This window comes from Drosophila novamexicana, unplaced genomic scaffold (assembly GCF_003285875.2).
Source record: "Drosophila novamexicana strain 15010-1031.04,08,12 unplaced genomic scaffold, DnovRS2.1 tig00001062-arrow-arrow-pilon, whole genome shotgun sequence".
NCBI classification, from domain to species: domain Eukaryota; kingdom Metazoa; phylum Arthropoda; class Insecta; order Diptera; family Drosophilidae; genus Drosophila; species Drosophila novamexicana.
Genome location: NW_020824838.1, coordinates 358,401 through 382,552, shown reverse-complemented (window position 1 = coordinate 382,552; position 24,152 = coordinate 358,401). Strand labels below are relative to the sequence as shown.

General features: G+C 37.2%; 1 protein-coding gene across 15 annotated transcripts; it reads left to right on the top strand.

The window, feature by feature from the left end:
- Window positions 1-2,406: 2,406 nt before the first annotated feature.
- LOC115766058 (chloride channel protein 2) lies at window positions 2,407-23,711 on the top strand. Of its 15 annotated transcripts, none has more exons than XM_030709843.1 (17): window positions 2,517-2,739; window positions 5,626-6,776; window positions 17,347-17,454; window positions 17,843-18,008; window positions 18,091-18,219; window positions 18,924-19,057; window positions 19,189-19,345; window positions 19,431-19,641; window positions 19,701-19,802; window positions 19,955-20,189; window positions 20,249-21,355; window positions 21,469-21,513; window positions 21,699-21,743; window positions 22,159-22,518; window positions 22,728-22,763; window positions 22,858-23,091; window positions 23,157-23,711. In XM_030709843.1, the coding sequence occupies exons 2-17, from the start codon at window positions 6,606-6,608 to the stop codon at window positions 23,466-23,468; spliced, it is 3,552 nt and encodes a 1,183-aa protein (XP_030565703.1). In that variant the 5' UTR covers window positions 2,517-2,739; window positions 5,626-6,605; the 3' UTR covers window positions 23,469-23,711. The 15 variants fall into 15 exon arrangements, with proteins under 15 accessions (XP_030565714.1, XP_030565703.1, XP_030565702.1 ...); XM_030709842.1 differs by having other exon boundaries at window positions 2,517-2,777; XM_030709844.1 differs by lacking the exon at window positions 2,517-2,739 and having other exon boundaries at window positions 6,703-6,776; window positions 17,824-18,008.
- Window positions 23,712-24,152: the final 441 nt, after the last annotated feature.

Sequence of the window (24,152 nt, the reverse complement as noted above, 5' to 3'; positions counted from 1 at the left end):
ACAAGTGGGCTCTAAAAAATAAAGCGGCATCTACGTCTAATGAATGGAAGTGTTAAAACGAAAGTATTGAAAAAGTCAGGTGAAAAATATGAGAAGTATTTGATATGTACACTCAGCGAAAAAGGGACCATGAATTTATAAACTAATCAAGTTCGGACAAGGTTAGATCTTATTAACCTTATAAAGTTTGTGCTTTTAGAAAAAATTTTGAATCCTAAAATTTCACAAGATTTGTTTTACGCTTGTGACAAGTCTTTCCTATAGTCTATCTTATTATTAATCTTTTGATCAAACTTAGATCTGGAATAGTCATGGTTAACATGTTCTTAATATATAATATATTAAGCGAAAAACTCTATTAATTCTACGTCGGATATATTCGAATTTGGAACAGCATTTTTCTCTGAGTGTACCATGTACAGGAGGCATGCCAGCAGTTAGGTAGGTATTATGACATACAAATTAGCAATTCCTGAAATAGCTTCAGGTTGCAAGCTCTGGGTGGTCTTATGTACATTTCAAACTGACAAACTGCTTGAATAATTTATTATAAATAATAAATAATAATAACATACATTCTTTATAACGTTTATCTTTTAAGTTATTTATAACTTGTGCATTCGCTAATTTAGGATTTCGAAAACGACATCTCTCCCCATCCATCACTCTCTCTCGCTCTCTCTCTCTCTCTCTCTCTCTCGCTCCCCCCCTCCTCACCCCCACCCCCCGCACTGGTACGTCAGCTAGATAAGTTTTACTCAAGAGACAATGACAATAATAATTTTCGCTAATTATGTCAATAAAATATGTACGAGAGCAAGAAACCCAAAATAGATAATGCCTCTACATTCCAGAACGTAGACTCGTTCCATGGCGTCTATATAAATTCAGATCACACTTGAAGATGTGATTGTTGGCCAATTCTTTGCGATTGCGCACGCAGTTATTAAAGACCTGTGGGTGGGGTCTACCAATAAAATCGGGCATTTTTATTGTGGGTATAATAAATTCACATGCCCAAGGACTTGGAGGGGGGGTGAGTATCTTTACATAAGTCCAAAATTATAACGCTCTAATCAGTTGTATCTATTTGCCAAGTTATTTATGCGCTTCACGATGCGAAAAAAAAATGTTAAAAACCAACAGACGAGAAATAATTGTCAGATACTGTTTTTTTTTTTTTTTATTTTCCCCCATCTGATTGTTGCGGCGTGTGTGCAAAGTTTATTTATGAAAGTACTCGTAATTTATAAATCACGGCGTTTTTGTGTTTAAGTTTGCAAATTTCTTTAAGTATGGGAAAGCACGATATTTCAGCACGAGTCGACTTCAAGCTATAATATGCCATTGTACGGACTTGAATGGTTCCTAAATCATATAAATCATGCATATATGTATATACAGAACAAATTTATTTAAGATCTACTAGAAGTGTTTGAGAATATTAATATTTCATTCTCATAAATTTCCGTTGGATATGATAATGGCTTGCAAGACCTTTGGCTAATGTTTTAACTATGTTTAGTTTTATTGTTTAAACAAATTGTATCACATATGTATTTATCAAGCGGTCACATATTTACTTGTCAGCTTTAGAAGCACACAACAATTTCCAGAGTGCTAATGAAATGCACGTTCAATTATTTATTTAATATGGTAATCATAACAATAAAAATTATTGAATTTTACGCAACAAGCGTGAATATGTCATGCTAGTAAATATTTGTAAATATGGCAAAGCTGCAAAAAAGCCTTACATATTGTAATTGTGGAAAAAACCAATTACGTAATTCTCATATCGTGTAAGCCATGGATAATCTTAATCTACCTGCGCATCATTAGTTCTAGTATTATGGCATCGATGATAGTAGCTATAAATAACGGTAATTAAAGCACAGTTATCAGCTGGAATATCAAAGATTTAGTGCCCTTGCCCTGGCGTGTTAATTAAATTAGGCTAAGCGATATGATGATCAGATTTCAATTAACATGTTTCTGTCGAGAAGCAAAAAATAATTAAATTAAGTGCATGCAATAAAGCTTTTAAAGAGGCACATAAATGTTTGGTCTGTTACATATGTATTGACAAAATTATAATATTAATGCTAGATTATAAAAATAAAATAGAAAATGGAGACAGGTAGCTATTGCTAGCATTTAGTTTTAAAACAAAGACTTCGATTAAACTAAGGATTAATTGCCAAATTAAACACTTTTTACTGACAAGCAATGCAAATTCCGTGCGGGGAGAAATTTGTCCAGCGCTTAAGAAATCCAATCAGAAAGCCAATCAGAAAAACGAAACTGTAAAAATGCAAATCAGCTGATCGTAGCGCGCGCTAAAAAGCTCTCGTTTTGTAGATCAACGTCATCAATCGAAACGGAACGAATTGTCGAACTGACCGAAGGTGATAACCGGGTCCGGAGCAACAAAACACCTAACAACGGCGACAACGCCAGCGGCAGCAGCAGCAGCAGCAGCGACAGCGACAGCGGCGACGGCGCCAGCAGTCAATGTCAGAACGCGAAGCGGCCGCGTTGTCAACGGAGCTGCTCTAGAATCGCTCTGCCAGCGGCCAACTTACAGCTTACAGCTTACAGCTTACGCAAAGCGAACGCGGCTAACGGCAAAAAAAAACACAACAACAAGTCAATCGAAGCGTCAATCAAACGCATATCAATCAAACGTAATATGTGCGATCACAACAAGTGCCTGTGCCAACAACAATAGCAACTAAAGTGAGCAAATCAAAGCACGCGTTCAACAGGTGTCACAGGTGTGGCTAAAGGGAAGAGCTGTTCGCTTGTGTTACAGCTTTTATATTATTCGGATGTTTTATATGTGCTTTTGACGCTGTTATTTTAATTATATTTAAATGCAAGTAAATTATGTGTTGTAATTACAGTGTCGGAAATTGACTTTCAACAAATATAAACAACAACAAAAATAGATAACAACTAATGAGTACTCTGAGTGCTTTGTATATTACAGGAGCATGTGCTACATTTGTTTAAGCAACCACACAAAATACTTGCCTCTACTCAGTTTTACATTCATTATATGTGACTTGTTTTGAAAATGTTCTTGTTTTTATACCCTGAACCCATTAAAAATGGGTACAAGGGTATATTGAATTTGTGCAAAATCCAAATGTATGTAACAGGCAGAAGGAAGTTTCTCCGACCCCGTAAAGTATATATATTCTTGATCAGCATCAATAGCCGAGTCGATCTAGCCATGTCCGTCTGTCTGTCCGTCCGTCCGTCTGTCCGTCTGTACGTATGTATGAACGCAAGGATCTGAGAACCTATAAGAGCTAGAGACTTGAAATTTTAGATGTAGATGCTCCTAGCTCCCGCGCAGATCGAGTTTGTTTCCGATAATCGATAACTTGCTCCGTTTCCAAGCAATCGATAAAAATCGATATCGATATCCTGTTTTTTGGGCAATTTTGGTAAATAATAAGAGCTAGAGTCACCAAACTTGACATATAGCTTCTAAAATGGAATATATATATGCATTTGATGTTGGAAGAAGAGGGTTCAGGGTATCCCCTAGTCGGGAGCTCCCGACTAGAACCTCTTGTTAATGCTAAATAATGTGTTTTTTATGCACATACGTTTAACTAAAGTGCAACTTCTGTCAATCTATCTCATTTGGCAAAAGTATTTGATAAATATAGCCAAATTGGAAAAGAGATTTACTTTCTGTTAAATGTCGTTTTAGTCGGACTTTCTTTTGGTGCTGAGGTGTAGGCACAACAACAAATGTCTCCGTTTTGAAGACCTACATATACTTTTTTCCCACCGACTTTCCATATCTGTTTCAAGATATCGACATTTAATACACGAGAGTGAAGTTAAGCTTAGTTCTTCAGGCTTGAGAGTTAGCTTTAGCTATTGACTATTGAACATTTTAAGAGGCAATTAAGCAATATCAAAACTTGAGCAAGCACTTATAGACATCCGAACTCCTTATAAAACAATATTCATAAGAAACGCAAATAATCTTATCGATAAGAGCTGACAAGTGTGAAAAATATGTGGAATTTGCATTGTAATAAATAAAAATAAAATTGCTAATATAGAATGAGAAAATCGCAGGACAATAAATAAAAATCGAATAAAGGAAATATATTATTTGTATTATACAATCTCAATCTTCTGGTATAAGATTTTTCAAGTCGCAACCAATATATACTCCCAAAAACCAATATAATATAATACCCTATACCTCGTTAAATTGAAACGCAGCCCAACAAATTGGAACCGTCAAAATAACATTTTATTGGCGATTTTTAAAGTTCTTATGTACGTTTTACACAGTGCCATAAGAAAAAAAAAACCTTATGGAATCGAAAATTATTTAAAGAAACAAAGTATACATATATAGCATGCAAACGACACACATTTGTATAATGCAGTTTTATTTTTTGTACATTTTGTATTTTTACATAAACTCCCAAAGCAAAACGAAAGGCATTATTTTCCGAGTATTTGCGGCTTATTATCAGCGCGCGGATGGAGTGAAAAAAATAAAAACCGGCTAAAACCGCTTTATTCTCGATTTGTTCTTGTTACTCTTCACAAAAATGCTCTATGCAAATTCCAGAAGTTGTTGAAGGGCCATGGGTTGCTGTAAATACAGGTGTATGTAAGTGTATTTACTTATTTCCTATTTGTGCAAAAATTAATACGCTTAGGTTCATAAATCTTTCAGCCATATTGCTGACAAAAGATTAAAACATTTTAATAAATCTTTGAAGCTAAACATGTTCCAAGCATTTTTATTATTAGGAGATCGTAAATCAAAACGAATTTGGCCACTTGGCTTTGGGACTCCTGGGTTACTCGGTTTTTGGCATGACGATAAGGCCTGCTAGGGTAGGAAAAGGCCTCGTGAACTAAACAAATTATTGCACTAAGATAAAATGTTCTCGCTGTGCTATACGATATCATTTGGAGTGATTAGAGAGAGCGCAAGCTGTTTTTACACAGCTCAGCATTGTTGTGGTTTTAAGGTTAAATATGTATATTTATTATTGTTTGTTTTTATTGTCACAAATATGTGCAAAACATTCAGTTTGGTTCTAAAATGCGCATTTTAAAAAGAAAAATTTAATTGAGCACAATCTCGCCCATACTTTTACTTTCCAACGTTATTTTCGCTTGCCACAAACAACAACAGGTCCTTTTGCTGAAAACTTCCTAATCCAACTCATACTGTCTCACTGCCTGTCTCACTCTCACAATATATCTCCATTTTGTTTTAGTTGCCTTCAGACATTACATTTTGCTCATTTATCGGTTATCCTGTTTATAAGTGTAAGCTTCACACACACACACATACGCAATCCGCGAGCGCAATGCGCTCTTAATTTACACTCTCTGCATTTTCGCACTCACTTCTCCAACGCGCACAACTCTCTCTTTCTCTCTCTAACAAACATCCAACTTGTTTTGCATACCAAGTCACAGCACATTAACATGTGTGGGCGATCGTTGGGTGGCGTGTGTGGAGAGTGAGGAGTGCTGCTTGCCCATGCATAATTTAATTAGCTTAGCTAATAAAGCGGTTCATATTCTGTTATTTACAACAGGCTATTTATATTTTTATCATTTCAGGCTAGAACAATAAATAGTCATCCGATGTGACCACCTAATATTGAGCACGGTTAATTAAATTTCAAAATAGAGTAGCTGCTAATTTCTGTCTGCAGTTGCCGTTAATCCAGGGCACAGATAAAGCAGATAATGAAACTGTGATACATTTGGCAGTTTCAGTTGTCGCCGTTGTTAATTAAGCCTTCACACGCTCAAGTGCGCCACTTCAAATAGAACGCATAACGCCACACCACCCCGCGCTACACTATCGCAGTTCGAAAGAGGCAACAACAAAAAGAAAAGGAAGCAAACGAAGAGGAACAACAACAACAAGTCAGTAGCGCACAAAGCTATCACCGGTAGCCGCATAAGTCGCCGTCGCCGTCGCCGTCGCCGCCGCCGACGCAGTAGCAGAGCGGCAACAACAGTTTTGCGAAGCATAAACGCTGTCAACGCCGCAGTCGTAGTGAGCTGCGCCGCTACCGCTGCCGCTGCCGCTGCAAGCTTAACGCATTTTTGTTTTTGTTCGTAGAGAAACTTTTCGTACGCGACTGCGCGCGATCGTCGACCGCACTCCCGCACAGTGCGCCCAACTTTACTCACTCGAGTCGCAGCAGCGCTTTGGGATGCGTTGGCGTCGCTGCCGCTGCAAAGGAAGTCCATCTTGTGACTTGTGCTTGGTGCAACAAAAGTGCAGCTAATTGAATTTAATGCACAAGTAAAAGGAATTTGATTTCATTTTCACATGTGACGCATACGCCGAGCCCAGCAGAAGCGAACGCAATGCGGAAAGAAATCGCGAGCAACAATCGAAGCAACAGCAGAAACCGCACAACAAGCGAATCTGCACAGTGAATGTGAATGCAATGCCAAAATCAACATAATAAATTGAGTGCAAATACAAAACAATATAAATTAACTATATATTACAGCGACACATTAACATTCAAGTCGTCAGCTTTTTATTGTGTTATTGCAACTTGTTAAACGAAAACTCAAACATGAAGATAAATAAAAACGGACGCGAATCTCTGCTGCTGGTGCCCTCGCCGAACCACACGTTGCCCGTGCGCACGTGCTCCAATGCGTCCTCGCTGCGCTTCAATATGGGTCACGAGCGCGACAAGAGCCCAGATGGTTCCGAGGAGGGCCTAGGCTATATGCACACGCTGGTAAGTTTCAAATAGAAATAGAAATAGAATAGAAAGAAAAACCTTTATTGAAATCAAAGGGGATTTATCTGAATTTTAAATTAAAAATAATATGCATTTTTACTTTATCATCCGACATTATAGTATATTATAGTAGGAAGCGCAAAATTCTTCGAGCCTTTCATTCTATAAAGTGCCCAAACCTAAAACAGCAAGAATCTTGAATACAAATTTTAAATCTCTAGATTGCAAGGTTTTTAGGTAATCTGCTCTATATAATAACATATTTGTGTCATGTTCCTAGAACTCTTATTATTATTTTTGAAATTATTGCTACAAGTAATTCCTAAAAATAATTCTTATAAATACCCTGTATAGATCCCTTCAACAAAGTCAATCATTGTTCTCTATATTCTATATATACGTTATGTTATACATTTTATAGATTTGTAATCGTATTGATTTTGGTTTTGCATTGCGATCACATGACAGCCTGATCATATGTTCATATTCACGTACGAAGATTGTGCACCTGATCTGGCTAGGCCAGCAAGACAACCAGTTGAGTTAAGACGTTATATGTGGTAAATATGTTGTGCTACAGGTGTGGGCACATCACAGCGATCTCTGACTGCGGTCAGGTTTTTACACTCCATACCTGTTGATAGGCTTAACGTATTTGATTTTAAATACGCATTAGACTCATTGAGTTTTTTTGCATACCTAATTATTGGGAATTTACAAGGGAATCCCCTAAGCATTTTGTTGGCAATAACAAGATAATTTGAACTTTGAATCTGTATATACATTTATAATAACATTCCGAATTTCTGCCTTGTCATCGGAAGCTTTCGTTGATATTGTTTTGGTCTTTCTCCTATTGCTTTTTTGCCTCTAAATGCTGACGGCATGGCATTCAACACTTTGTTGTTATACCCTGTTGGCGAATTCAGTGCGTTAAGGGTATCTTAAGATCTGCATCAATAAGCAATTTGACTTGAAAATAACTATAAATCTATCCATCCTGATGTAAGCAACTAGAAGAGCTAGTGATAGCAAATATGGTATGTAGATACCCTATTCGGAACTACTTTAAATAATGAATTGTCAGCACACTAATCGAGAATTATTAAAAAAAAAAAACATAAACAATGATTCGTGCCTCAGAACTGATTACAGGGCATCTTCCAGTCTGTATACACATACTTTCTAAACTAAATTTGCGTCATCGAAGCAAACGCACATGAAAAATTATGAACATAATTTTATTTAATTTTCTTCGTATGGTGGGATGGGCGGCTTTAGGGGTGGCGCCCCCTTTGAAGTTGCTTGACCTTTGCTGCGAGTGGGTCATCAATTTATCTGTTTGCCTTAAGAATTTTATTCGTAAGCGTTTTGCGTGCGATAAGAAGCAATTAGCGTCTGCGAGTTGCCCCCCAAAACAGAAAATATTTATAGAGCAAACATTTACACAGATCTTTGCCGAGCTCTGATGCTTCATGAAAGCTGCCAGAGATCTTTCCTGCAGTTCAAAGGCAGATAAAATGGCACACGCTAATGGAAAGATATGGGATTATATTCATAATATATGAACGCATCTGGGTTTTATGTCTTCTTTATGTCATTTTGAACAAGTAAATGTACAATATGGTAACAGACGGACTTTAAGCACATTTTTCACACTTTCATACATAGTATTAACAAAAATGTTTAACTGATTGACGGGTAAACTTTTCGCAGTTTTATACAAATTACCAAAATTGTTGCCAATCATAAATTGTTTCAAACTTTTTTTTGTTACGCTTACCGATTGAATTCTAATTGATTGATTGATTTAGCACAATGATTGAAATATCACAATTATCGTTTCATGAGTAAACAAAGGTTGCAAAAGAAAACAACCATATGATTAGTTTTATGTTACCTCAAAAAGAAGTGGGCTTGGCCTTTTAATTAGTCGCAGGGCATATAAAATGTTTACTTTTTTCGTAAGCTCCACTGATAACAGCCATTGCCGTGGCTCATTTATCAATTATTCGGCATTAGTTGGAGAATCCAAATTGGTATTCAATTGTAGTTTTAATGGGTTTAGGTATTCGAATCGGTTATTTGGAGATTTGCTGGTTGACTTGTTTTAACCTGCCGACAACTGCGTTTGTAAGTCTAAAAGCTGTTTAAATATGTTACAAATCATTCTTATATTTGCCGCCTAGATATAAGCCTAGATAAATTGAATAAACATCAAGGCGGCTTAAGAGATATAAACAATATGTAATTAGCTTTACATTTTTGTGGCCAAATGGTTGCACTCAACTGGGCGTATGCGTAATATTTGATGCTTAATGTGTAGAGGGGCACAGTTAACTGCGGAAAAACTGAATACTCCTTAAAACTCTTTAACTAAATCATACCAGAGAAATTAGCCTCCTACTAAATATTGAATACCCTTTAATACACTAACTTATACATACTACATAAGTTGTCTTTTCGCACAAACGAAGTTCGTTTAACGGGACGTATGAGTAATGTGCAAGACCCAAGTTCGTTAAGATTTATCCCCAAAATCTAACAACGTTCACTAATTAATTATTGAATAATGAACCCAAAGCCACAAAATTACACTTTGACATTTGTAATTAGCACCTGCCGCAGCTAAAAAAATGGTTACATTTTTGTATTGAGATATTTCTGTATATGTATATACTAAGTAATATTTATTTTTGTAACTTTAGTCAAATTTAGCAAAGTATAGTATACTCATATAGCATAATAATGCTTAATAAATGATATAACTAAATCTAATTACAAACTTATCTAAAGACCAGGGCCAAAAACGTGAATATCGAGCTTGAACTCTGAACGCAGCCTTATGCTTAAGGTATGGCATCAAATTATAGTGCAATATACTATATTAATTATTAAAGTAAGTAAAGTAAGCACAATATGTTTTTAGTTTGGTTTATCTAAAGACCACGACTTGTTATGATTCATATAGAGAGAGAAGCGGGCTTGAGCTCTGGACGCAGCCTTGCCAAATCCTCCGACAAAAAGCTTTGTGGTTAATATTTAAATCAATTAATACTTTTTTTAGCCCATTTAGCTATTTTATCTTAGATTACCGGTGTCGGCTATCGGTACTGCGGTCTGAGCCATCATCAATCAAATGGGCTTTCCTATCGCCCCGGCACTTTGATTTAGTGCCGGGATCGATTGGGGCGTAAAATCCGAATAGATTTGATTTCTAGCGTTCAATTGGCGGCCCGAACCGCTGCTGCATTCATTGATTATGAATTTTTATGGCCGGTTTATTGTTAAATACAATTAACAATGTGCTTTATTGTGGGGGCCTTAAAACCTGTCGACAGCCAGTTCGCGCGTTCGGCTGCCAAACAGTTGGCACGGGCCGTAAATGTGAATTGTGCCTGAGATAATATTGTATTCCATGCTATTTGAACTTACATAAGTTCAAATTTATCTCGTGCATCTATGCAAATATTACATGATCACGGTATTTGTTTAGCGATCGCATTCTGAATTTTTAATTAATTTTCCTGCTTCTGTTCGGCTTTTGAGTTTTGCACAGGTGTTGTTCTTGTTGCTGTTATTCACGCCTTTATCTTGGCCGGAATTTGGGGGTGGGGGGCGTCAATGTTGGTTTCCGTGCCAGCGCCCAAAGATGCCGTGTTCTTTAGTTGCCGTGCAATTGTTGCCAGATTCACTTTGCGTTTTGGTCAAAACTTAATATTTCCATACAAGTATAAAAAGTAATTTAAGACTAAGCTGTGCCATGTTTAAAAGAAATCGTAAGGTTTGTTAACTAATGAACATTTTCATAAATTCTTATAAAAACAAAAGCAATAAATTATATATGGACAGCAGAGCTTTATTGCCGGAGAATTTCTTTGAAATTGCAAATTGAAATATGATCAAAATAAAGCTTCATATGTCTGAAACAATCGTAAAATAATTTTAAAGCACCATTTTGCAACATTTGTTTACATTTGCTTTTAATAATTAATCGCGTTATTGGATTAAATACCACCACTTAAAAATAAATTGTTATAATTGCAATACACTACAATTCTTCAATAAGTGTGTAAAAACATTTAATATTCGAGAGGCTGCAAAATCTACAATTCATAAATTTTAAAAAAATATTTAAATATTAATTACCTTAAAAAGGATAAGATTTTCTTTTTAAAATATATAAAACGAGTTTGTGTATTCTAAAAAGCTAAATACATAACAATATATAAGTATATTGAATATAATATATTTTATTTCATAAAAATCAAATTCTTAAAAATCTGCTTAACACTGAGTACATAAAAAGGCATAGCTTGCCTGCTTTATATATTTATTTTATCTACGAAATAGAAATCGTTTTGCCTGCTTCAAATTTATTTACTCGATTTAAAATAATAAAAACTTGTTGCTTGCTCTTTTCTGGCTTAGTTTTGCGAGCATACAGAGTTCTTTATAAAAGAATAATAGTAAAATTACTTTATTTCTCAATGGATCGAATCAATCGAATTTATCAGCGTCGAGTGTGAAAATAAACTGTAATCGCTCTCAGATCGCTTATCAATAAATTTTACAGCTCAGCGCTCTTAATTTCCGCTCTCTTTGATTCTCTTAACTAACGAATTTTTAAAAAGCTTTTAATAATAAAATTGACGCATTTTAAAGCGACATGAACAAAGCTGAAGAGCACTGAATTAAAAAAGAAATGCAGGCAATTTTAAGCTGTTGTAAAATATATACAAATATATAATAAAATAAATACTTCAAAAATATATAAGTAATGTGTTTTGTGCTTATCTTCGATATGTGTCCAAAACTGATTTATGCATGTAATAGAAGTGGCAGGCTATTCAATTTGAAACCCCTTAATCTGAATTTATGTTGTTTTGTGCACAAATGTGCACAGACAAAAACTTGACAGCTACAATAATGATATAATAGTTATTGTACCGTTAAGGTAATACTAGACTTATTAAACTAGCAGACTTTCAAATAAATAACCTCTACAATTTATTACATAATCTATCTATTTTTGGTTTCTTTCTCTATTGAGAGATAGTTCTAAAATATGATACAGCTGCAATTTGTTCTTTTTTTCGGGCCTCCTAGTTACCTACAGATCTTTCAATCTCGCTACCTGATTTGGCCATATTCCTATATCCACCTCTAGCTGTACATCTACTCTTCCCTTGTTGTTAACACTCCCGTTAGTAATTGATTTGTGGCACGTCTTCTTTGCATAACTTCCTTAAACGTGTTACTGGCTTGCCTTTTTATGGGTGCCATGGCAATGCCCTTAAATCCTTTAAGAATAAGAGCAAAATATATTACATAGGTTGTTAAGATACTTGTAATCCTCGGCGATCACCCATAAATCTGCGACAGTGTATTCAACCTAGTTAGGGTTAGGCATACCATTAATGCCGTAATTTGAACGGGCGTCGTACTAAATTGAGAAACTCAATCAAAGCGAAACTTTGCACTGCGTTCACGACACTTACAGAGAAACAAAAAGCAGAAAACAAGATACATTTGTATCTGAGAAAATGCCGCATAGAAAATCACAAACATGTGACTCCGTGCCATGTGCATAATCCACCTACACATATCTGTAGAAAACACTTGAAGAGATTAAAGCAAGATGATGTCGTCGAAAAGTCAGCTCAATTTGAGCTCTTTAAGTGACATGGCACAGTGGGGCAAGTCGCACAAAAAATAGCTAATCGAACTGTAAAATTATGTGCTCGGCAAACCATTTGCCGGCACTGTGCAGGGTTTACTATATCATAAGAAAAGTCATACTTTGCCAAAGCAGCTGTTTGCAATTGCTTTTGTCCCACTGTGCGTCGTGGTTTGTTGTCAACCCAACAGAGTCATTTTCACTTTTGCTCTAGCACAGGCGGCACAAATTATTAAATTTATGAAATTTTATTGATGTCTTACACACAAACTTTGACCGCTCAAGTGCTGATGGTTGTGCGGGTGTGTGTGTGTGTGGGAATTGGGGGAGCGGTGGGCAAATGCAAGTGGGTTCTAAGCACTTGAGACTGTAGGCTCGGGTCGCCGACTACTACGAGTACGCTGGTATTGGTGTGCTAAATTCCGTAAAGTCTTGAGCCTAAACGAGACAATATCGTCGAGTGTGCTACAGATTCAGTTGAGTTCTAAGCTCGGTGCGAGCCGCACGCAGCTAAAAGTATCTGGCGGATACAAAAGTGCAATAGATACAATCAGGACGGGAAGCGCTCAATTAATGCAATTGCATAAGCTGCGCGCTTTGGTAGAAAATATCGAAAACTGATTAGCCCGTTAAGGCTTTTAGCCATGGCAATAGCCACGCTCGGTCACCCAGACTGTTGATTAGTTCCTGGCTCGTTTTTCGTATCGATATCGCGGCACTCTCTGCTGCCTACTTATACACACACACGCACACCCCAAATAGCCACCATGGTGTACTTTGCCACTCGCGACAATCGTGATCGGAACGGCAAATCCAAAGCCAAAGCCAAACAGCAAGTCGAACGCATCATACACGATGAAGAGTTTGGCGAAGAGAACGTCGAGCTGGTCGACTCCGAGTGGGCCGATTTTGAGAAGTTCATTCGTCAGTTGCGCCAGCGACGCAACAGCAACATATCCATGGAGGTGGAGCTGCGTCATGTCCCGCGTCATCCCAAAGTCAAGTCGCAGGCATTCTATCCCTGTCCGCCGCCAGCCGAGAATGGACCCGATTCCGACTCATCGGACGATGATGATCCGTTTGGATACATCGATACACTTGTAAGCAACACAATTTCTATCTATCATCTGTCAGTGGTTCTGGCAGGTTCAGTTCTACAGTACACAAACTGTTGTTAATCTATTCCATTAAGACATCCGTTTTAGTGATAAGATTTCTCGACCTATATGTAGCTTACCTAGTAACGAGTGCGACAAGAACGTTATCTTTATATCGATCTTGAGTGGCCCATGCACCACGCTATCCAATCAACAATCATGTCTGGTTATAACCAGGCTATATATCAATTTAATTGATCTTGTTCACTTTAACAATATGTGATTTGTATAATTATAATTATCGGTACCAGACAGCAAAGGGGGAAAACATTTAAATTTCTTTGCTTAGACTCAATAACCATAAGAAAAAGCAGAATTTCCAGAGCCACAAAACGTACAAAGATTAAATTGTATGCACTAAGACGTTCATCATAAACTGGGTAAGAAAAAATATTGGGAGCATTTTCCAAAATATATTAACAAGGCATTCAGACAATGTCCACAATCGTATTCCACATTTAATTTGGTTCAGTTATATCTGATTAATAGAAGTTTAAAGTCTACACCTTTACCAATTGCAATTATTTAAATTAATTTTTTAAAATTTAGTTATATTTTAAAAATATCTATTAGAATACTTTTTAATGGGTCGTTTCATTCGAATCTGAATTTTACACGATTTGATATAATGAAATAATAAAAGATTCTGAAATTTGAACTAGATTGAGCATTAATTGTGAATTCACAACATTCAAAGGTATTTACGAATAGATTTTAGAATTTGTTTTTTTGAGAAACCTATGTGAAAAACAGGAAAATTTAATTTACAAAACATTTACACTTTTAGTACAGTCAAGAGTTAGGGTACAGAGTACCCGAATCTTCGTGTAAAAGCAATGAACAAATAATGAATGGGAATGGGAAGACGAGCAAAATATATGTTGCTATTTATAATCGGATTATAATGAATAATATTTAGTGTTAATTATAAGTTAAGAAATTATTTCAATGTAGAAGGTAGTAGGCTGCAAAGAAAAGGGTGACCATGCTGCCCAAAGAATTTTTAACATTAAATATATTTTGAGGTTAAGTTTGACAAGATCTAAGAAAACGTTATGAAAAACAGTTAAATAACAAATAACATTTAAGTGAAAAGAAAAAGGATTATTTTTTATCAAACATTGTCTACGCACAAACAAATTGTTTATTTTCATAAGTCCAATGGGATTTTGAATTTATAGCAGCTTAATTGTTTTGAAATTTATAAAGAATTAAGAAACTTAAGCTAATAACAAGTGGCAAGAACTATTGAGAGCTTTCTAAACATTCTAACAATTGAGATTTTGTCGGCATAGCTGGTTACCCTGGCCCATGCAAAGCGTTGAAAGAAAATTTTCAATAATTTTTCACACAAACGGAAAAGCTCGAGAGCGTCCGTTTTAGTTTCAAAAAAGTTTTCACAAAGTTTAGAACGTTGTGTGAATGTCGGACAAATACGCGAAAATCAATAGACAAAACTAAGAAATAAATCGTTAGAAATTATAATCGATGTGAAAGTGTATGAAAAAATATTTAAAAAATAATAATATGGATATTTATAAATATTAATTGATATTTATGCATAAATCAAAATAGTGCGTTTGGGGAAAATCAAGTTAAAAATTATGGTGCATAAATAATATGATTAAAGGCCGAGCAGCGTTGTAAAAATGTTAAAAATAAATTGCAATAAAAATTACAACTGTTGACGGGACGGGCCCCAAGGGCAGCGACATGTAATTCCGACGACTTGCAATGAGAAATATCAACTGAGAAGAAGAAGAAGCACAACAACAACAAAAACGACAACAACAGCAACAACAACATCGGCGAAAACTAAAAATAATTGGCAACAAAATGCGAAACAGAAATTCGGCCAACAGCCGCAGGCATGTCAAAGGCCGCAATACGGATCTATGCGACTGACACAAAACACGCTTGCAGCAGCAACAACAACAAGAACAACAACAACAACAACAACAACGAGAACAACCAGAGCACGATCGAATATAGAACAATCATATTCGTCTATTCGAATTGAAATTCGCAACGTATTTGTGTGCGGTAGTCAAATCGGTTTGCTTCATGTTCAACAACAGTCGCACTCACCAGGATGAGTACATTCGGGAATACGCCTTTGAGCCGGAGCTGCTGATTAATCGCGCGGATTATCTGCGCGAAGAGGAGCTTGCCCACAAGTTAGCCTCCACGCCCGTCCGCCTGCGCTGGGATGAGGCCATTGCCAAACAGAAGCAACAACAGAAACGGAACCCCAAACCCAAGCCCGCCGAAACAGTCAGCGATGACAAGAATCAAATTGAGTTCGAAATTGAAGCTTTCTACTATGTAAGCATATGTCATTCAATACCCAAGCCGGTTCGAACCTAAATTTTCTGAACTGTATTAGTAGCTTTCTTTAAAAAATACTGTTACAAATTCTATAACATTTGTGTATACAATATTTAAAGCAAAATTCGATAAATGAAACTGACTAAATATTAAAAAACCAAATTTTTTTTCCTAAAGAAAGTATGGATATGCTCAAAATTGTTAAATACTCGCCTCACGCTGAGATCGCACTTCTTCGAATCATACATAAAATAAAGCATTGTCTAGTCAAAGCAGAGACACATTGCATATACCCAGCCAAAGCAGACCTTCGCCCAGACCTCTAAGAAATTAGCGGCGCTCTTGGTTTTTGCTTTCTATTTTTTGCTTACATTTTCTTTTATTTCCTTATAATTTTCTTTGGTTTTTGCTGTTTTTTTTTTGTCGCATGCCTGAGCAATTTTTATTTATTTATGTAGTTCCTTTTTGTTTTGACCGTGGCATATGTCTTAGACACCTTTCGAAATATATATTTGGATTGCATTTTAATGGGTTTTACTTGAGGCACTCGCGGAATAAACCAACTACTTGACTATAATTTATTTAATTTTTTTTAGCGGGAGATTAAATAATAACATGTATATTCAGAGAAGACAAGTTGATACAGACATACAAATTGAAATGTGAATATTTGTAGGTATTGATTAACAAATATTTATGATAAAATATAAATAAAATAAATTTTGTTATCTGTATAGAATACACGTTTATATGGCCGACATACTTTTCTTGTAATGTACTTAAAAAATTAATTTATTAGACATTTGTAAAAAATAGGAAAAATTACCTCAATTTCGAAAAGATATCAGGTTTTTTATAATTTGTTGACGGCATTCTAACTTCTCTTTCAATTGAACTATTAAAACCCTGTTTGCTCTTTGAGTAGAATTAGGCAAATGATTTTTCCTCTTTTATGACAAAAAGACTCTAAAGCTTATTTATCTGGCTTATCATTGTCGACTTCTTTGAAAATATCTAAAGTTTTCTTTTCCTTTGTTATTGTTATGGGAATTTCCGTGCATGAAAAATCGTTTCTTGACGAAAATTCTTGGCCCATGGGATATGTTCTCTTTTTGTGTGTTTGTTGCTTTGTTTATTTTAAAAGATGAGAGTTTTTTAAGTTATTTATATTGTATATTGGACTTTTGCCTGCTGCCAAACTGATCAACAAGTAAAAACGAATGCGTTAGTAAGTGTTTGGCATTCTTGGAGGATGGCGAAAAATGTCTATTTATTTGTATGCTCAATCTCCATATACAATTAAGCAAGCGCATAAAGACGTGTAATAGATAAAGAAAATTTATATATAATATATATAAATAATATATATAATACTAATACTACACTCTACATTTATGCACAGATGTATGGTCGTTACACGAAAGATCTAGGAGAATTTGCTAAAGATGAAGCCAGAAAACTCAAACTACTCGAAAAGCGACGAAAGCAAGAAGATAAACAAAGGAATAAGGTAAATTTTAAATATATGAACAATGCAAAGACTTTATTTGTTTAATCATGTGACAATCAACATAATATTCAATGCAAACGTAATGAGCAATATATAAATACTTAAGGTAAATCTTTTGTTTGTATATAGAATATTTAAATTAAAATGAAAATTCACTTGACATCATGTTCAATGGCGACCAAATTATGAAAAGTACTCGCATTCATGAATTCATAAACGCCATTTTGATTCAGCACACAAAAATAATTTGGCATCCATCCCAATAGACAGACCCATTGACAGTAGTAGCTATATTATAAATACAAAAGCAATATCCATATAACACATAGTTTGAGAGCATTTCGAGTGCATCGGTTTATAAAGCAGCAGTGCTGGGAAATATTTACAGGAATTGCTGGGCAAGCGAGCGACGCGTATAAAGCGCATCTCATCATGGGTCTGGAAGCATACACTGGCACGCCTGGGCGAGGACTGGGTGTTCCTAGCCCTGCTCGGCATCATAATGGCCCTGCTCTCCTTCATCATGGACAAGGGCATATCGATATGTACAAATGGTAAAAGCGCATCACAAGACAACCTATAGTTGAGCCCTACGCGTTTTTACGTACTTAATCTTTTGGTCTGATATCATTTTAGCTCGCATTTGGCTCTATCGCGATCTTACTTCACAGCCCTTCATACAGTATATTGCTTGGGTCTCATTGCCGGTCTGTTTAATATTATTCTCAGCCGGCTTTGTGCATCTAATCGCACCACAAAGTATAGGTAAGTGCACAACTATCTATGTTAAGTAGACTTTGGTATTTAGTTTTGTTCTTTCAAGTAAACCGTATTTAGTAGTTTTGTTAACAGCATATTTCGAGAGTATTTTTTATGTTTTATTCAACTAATCTGCCGAACGTGAAAGTAGTCTAGTTTGTAGCTCTAGAATTCATTGATATATTGTAGTTCCTTGGGTTTTCCAATGCAAAAACTAACCTCAAAACTGAAAACTATATTAATTTTTTTACTTACTTACTTACTTCGATGGTTGTTTAGGATTTAGTTAGTAAGACCAAGATATATGCAGTTAACGTTTGCATATTTAGACTACAGATTCAAGGTTTTCAGAAGATTTATTTATCTAAATAATTTTTCAACAATTCGAACCACTCAAAATATTCTCTTTAGGTTTATGCACCCAGTTACTAGCTTCTTAGATACCTCAATGTTATATATTTATCTGTTTTACAAGTCATAGATTACCATAGATTACCCTGTACCACTGCATTCCGGCAGCTGCCCACACCAAGCACACTTGGCACCTCCAATAACTGATATATCCCCTGTGTCTATATGTTATATACTCGAATTAAACACCTTATTAAAGAATCAAGAATATTATATTTATGTACATAACCAAGCACTATGCATATACTCAATGCAAATTCCACATACATATTGTATTGTATTACCATACCTGTGTCTAGGTTCCGGTATACCTGAAATGAAGACCATTCTGCGTGGCGTTGCGCTGAAAGAGTATCTCACATTTAAGACATTAGTGGCCAAGGTAATTGGTTTAACGGCAACTCTGGGCAGCGGTATGCCATTAGGAAAGGAAGTAAGTATGAAAAATTGATGCTAGCTTGAAAAGCGGCACACACACACACACACATACGAACACACTCACAATGTTTGGAAAACTCTTGAAAATATTAAAAAACACAAAAAAAATACTAACTTCGTCTCTAGGGTCCTTTCGTACATATAGCAAGTATTGTAGCACAATTATTAAGTAAACTCGTCACATCATTCCAAGGCATCTATGAGAACGAGTCCCGCAACTCTGAAATGCTGGCGGCGGCCTGTGCCGTCGGAGTGGGCGCCTGTTTTGCCGCGCCCGTTGGTGGTGAGTACTGGAGAGATCGATTAGATCCTCATTGATTAGCTGAGCAACAACAGAGAAAAAAAACAGCAAAACGATCCACCTGCAGGCGTTTTATTCAGCATTGAGGTAACCACAACCTATTTTGCGGTGCGCAATTATTGGCGCGGTTTCTTTGCGGCCGTCTGTGGTGCAACGGTTTTTCGACTGCTCGCCGTTTGGTTTCAAAATGCGGACACTGTGCGTGCGCTGTTTCTGACCAATTTCACAACCGAATTTCCCTTTGATCCGCAGGAGTTGTTTGTGTTTGCATTGATTGGGTGAGTCTTGAAGTCTTAATTATTAAAATTAGCAATTAAGGATTCTTCTCTTTGAACAGCTTCGTTTGCGGCTTGGGTGGCGCTACCTATGTTTGGGTGCATCGTCGCTACGTCCTTTTCATGCGCTCCAACAAACGCATGAACAAATTTCTGCAGAAAAAGTGAGTACCCAAGGCGTCGATTACTTATGTCAGGCAAATTTATTGATATCTATTAAGGTATCGATATTGACCGCCAGGAAACTGCCGATGCATATTGGACATAAAGCTCCGTTACATTTTTGAATTACTTAACACGTGTTCATCCATTTCAGCCGCTTTTTGTATCCTGGTTTTCTGGCACTGTTGGTCTCCAGCATTTCATTTCCCCTGGGCACGGGTCAGTTTCTGGCTGGTGAGCTCAGCACACATGAGCAGGTGACACAGCTGTTCAGCAATTTCAGCTGGTCACGCGAAGATTTGACCGTGGAACAGGCTGCCGTCGTGACCCACTGGATGACCAGCTACACCAGCGTCTTTGCCAATCTGGTGATCTTTACCATCTTCACGGCAAGTATTATAAAATATTTAGACTATATGCACAACTAATTGAATGTTTCGTTGCGCAGTTCTTCTTTTCCATCATTGCGTCCACGATACCTGTGCCCTCGGGCATGTTCATACCGGTATTTAAAATTGGCGCCGCATTTGGTCGCTTGGTGGGCGAACTGATGGCCTCCTGGTTTCCACATGGCGTGCGCTACGGCGGTCGATTGTCACCCATTATGCCAGGTGGCTATGCCGTTGTCGGAGCAGCTGCCTTCTCTGGCTCTGTGACGCATACGGTATCCGTGGCAGTGATTATCTTTGAGATGACCGGTCAGATAACGCATGTTGTGCCCGTGATGATAGCCGTGCTGGTGGCCAATGCGGTGGCAGCGCTGCTGCAGCCCTCGATCTACGACAGTATTATACTGATTAAGAAGCTGCCGTATCTGCCTGATCTGCTTCCCTCCAGCTCCGGCATGTACAGCATCTTTGTGGAGGACTTCATGGTGCGAGACGTGAAGTACATTTGGCATGGCATCTCCTATCAAAAACTCAAGGAGGTACTCAAGATCAATAAGACGCTGCGCTCGCTGCCGCTGGTCGACAGTCCAGAAAACATGATTCTGCTGGGCTCCGTTCAGCGCTACGAGCTAATCAAGATCATTGAGAAGCACATAGGACGCGAGAAGCGCATGGAGGTGGCTCAAAAGTGGCAAAAGGAGGCAGAGGAGCGCGCCCTGGAGGAGGAGAAAAAGAAACAGGAAGCGGAGCTCAAGCAACGTCGACCTTCACGCTTCGAGGTGCTGCCCGCACCGGACATACTCAGTCTGCGTCAGATTGCCAACGATGAGATGCTGCCGCCCAAGAAGCGCGCCGAAACCATGCACAGCTCCCTAACGCCACGCAAATCCATACTGAAGAAGACCAACTCCTTCAACCTGAAGACCTATGCGCCCGCCTCGCCGCACAGCCCCAGCATCACGCCCTACACCACCATCACGGGCAACTCAGAGTTTCGTATACGCTCCGCCTTTGAGGCCATATTTAAAAAATCCACCACGCTGCAGGATGTGCAACCGGATCCGGAAATGGGCTCCCTCTCGCCGGTGGCCAGCAACAATGAGATGCAAGTGCAGCGTGCGCCCAGTGCGCCAAGTACACCCGGCATATCCAAGAAGGTTCAGCTGGTAAGTCCAATATCTATGGTTCCGTGGGGAGGGTACGCTTAACTACTAATGGAGCTAAGCTCCACCATGTGCTTTATCTGTCACGCTTATTTGTACAAATTTTGCATTCCAAGCAAGCACAAAACAATTGGAACTTTGTTACCGATCAGATCATGCTGGTAAGTAGCTCCTCTGAAAAAATGATGAAAATAAGACAAATCTATATACCCTAATATCAGCTTTGGTATTCTGATGAAAAATCTCTCTCTCTCGCTCTCTCACTCTCTCTCTTTCTCTCTCTCTCTCTCTCTCTCTTTGTCTCTCTGTGTCTGGCATATTACTAATCCTATTCTATATCTGCAAGCAAGTAAATCCTATAACAATTCAAACGAAGGACACCAGACAAATGGTAATATATCATTAAATGAAGAATCTGTTTAAGGCAGGCTTCACAGATATCGCTTTCCATTAAATCCAAATTCATTTCCAAATTTCTTATGGTTGAATTCAAATGTATATTTTTCGTTGACTCATAAACTTTTAAGCTAATTTGTTTTTGAGTAAAAGATCCTTATTGTAGGTAAAGGGTAGTCAAAGAAAAATAAAGTATCTATAATTTTCCCGAAATACGACGATTATATTTAGGGATTTTCCAAATTAAAAATCTCGTAAGATATCTGTGACAGTCCGGAATAGTCCTGAAAGTAGCTGCAGCTCTTGTTTTTCTTTTCGCTCTTTGCTTAGCTATATTTGTATGCTCAAAAATCATGTGATACAAAATAATATCTATCAAATTTAACGCTTTGTGTATGCCGCCCGATAAGGATGACAAAGATGATACCATAACAGATAATACAGATTCGTATAAGCCAATTAATTTGCCGCTCAACGATGTGAATACAGATAAGACCTGCATTAAATACAAAACAAATAAAGTTTCAGATATTAATAGACATACCTACGAACCGGCTGCTGTGTTCCATGTTAACGAGAATCACATAGATAAACAGAAAAAGCCAAAGAAAAAGATTCAATTCAGCAGCGATGTGAGAGTCAAAGATTCGCCAAATCATAGCTATACGTTGGATGAGTTATCCGATAAGCAAGAATCAAATGAAATGGATGTAACGATAGAAGATGACGATCAGAAATCGATTGTTGACAACGAACCGAATGGAACTAAGGTAAGTAGAGTCTGTTCCTTCGTCTGTGTTTATACATGCTGTGTATTGTAATCCATACTAACCGATCTAATGTATATATATCCAACATTTAACCCACAACATTTTCTATTCTCTCTATTGTTCCAATCGTAACTGTTCTTGTATACACATATATATCTCAATGCACACACACACACACACACAAACAAACAAACAAACACATTAAACAGAATACGACTATTAAAAAGACGAAATCGGTGCAATTGGTATGTATCAATTAATAGATAGATCCATCGATAAATCATATATATAAGTTGTAGCTCACATAAACTGTCACTCCTATGCATCTGCCTCTTTTAGCCTAGGGAGCGCGTCATAGATATGTCCCCGGAAGATCAGAAGCAATGGGAATTGGAAGAGATGCTTAAGCCCATCGATTTGGAAAAGACACAGATACACATTGATCCCTCGCCCTTTCAGCTGGTCGAACGCACCTCCATACTCAAGGTGCATTCGCTGTTCTCCATGGTGGGCATCAATCATGCGTATGTAACAAAAATCGGACGACTTGTCGGCGTGGTGGGCCTCAAGGAGGTTTGTTCATATCAAATACCTTAACATGCACTTTAACAGCTGCTTATTAAAATCGTATTTGACAGCTTCGCAAGGCCATCGAGGACATCAATAGCAACAGCTTTGTGGCACATCCGCGTGACGATGAGATCGACTCCAAGCCAGCGATGGAGAAACCACTGCTCGCAGCCAGCGCCAGCGACAAGGCCGTAGACATGACCATCACCTCAATGGATTCGGCGCTTTCGAATTCCGACAATTGTTCCGATATTGAAATGGAGCATCTCAAGTCTTTAAATACGCCGGAAGTAACGCTCACAATGCCGCCAACCGATACAAATGCAAATACAACAATTCAAGACACAAACAATACACAGAACATAAGCAAATCTGTTTAAGTTAAGCGAACATCTTTTGAACTACATATGTTAACTCGTTAGCTACGGCAACAATGCTTGTTTAATGCTGTTGCAAAGTCTGTAAAGATACAGTTAAACACTAAACTAAGTTATGTCATAATTAATTAATTAGATTATCAAGTTGTTATGTATTTATATCTCGTTAGTGCATAAAGTCAAAGATATCGTGATCTATTTTTAAGTTGCAAGCAATGCGAAATAAAAGTTTAACAAATATTCAAATTACCATTGCAAAACTTATTCTAAACATCAAATTTGTCTTACCTGTAAACTCAAATAAAAAGACAAAGTTGAGCCTTAAACTACGGATCGATTCAAGTCGGAACCTCGACTTTGGATTCTGTTCGTGCGCCTGGTTGTCCTCGTTGTCCTTATTTTTATTTTGGTTACATTTAAAAGTTAAGTAATTCTTATTCAAATAATTATATTTATCGAACTGAGTTAATTTTTTTATACTCAGTGTACTGAACAAATCGTAGATGCAATCTCCCAAGTTAAAAGGCATCTCGGATTTAAGACTTTAATGAAAAGTTCAGGTAATAGCTCTTATGTTTATTTCAGCTATAGATGAATTCCGGGTTTATAAAAATGATCATATTACGATCACTTGAAATATTTACTCCACAGATTTTGGATACAGGTTGTCAATAACTATTGACCGGC

Coding starts and splice junctions, on each gene's coding strand:
- LOC115766058 (XM_030709839.1), top strand. CDS start 13,227: ATGGTGTACTTTGCCACTCGCGACAATCGTGATCGGAACGGCAAATCC. Junction 17,455..17,842: donor AAGATAAACAAAGGAATAAG/GTAAATTTTAAA, acceptor AAATATTTACAG/GAATTGCTGGGCAAGCGAGC. Junction 21,744..22,158: donor CGAAGGACACCAGACAAATG/GTAATATATCAT, acceptor CCGCCCGATAAG/GATGACAAAGATGATACCAT.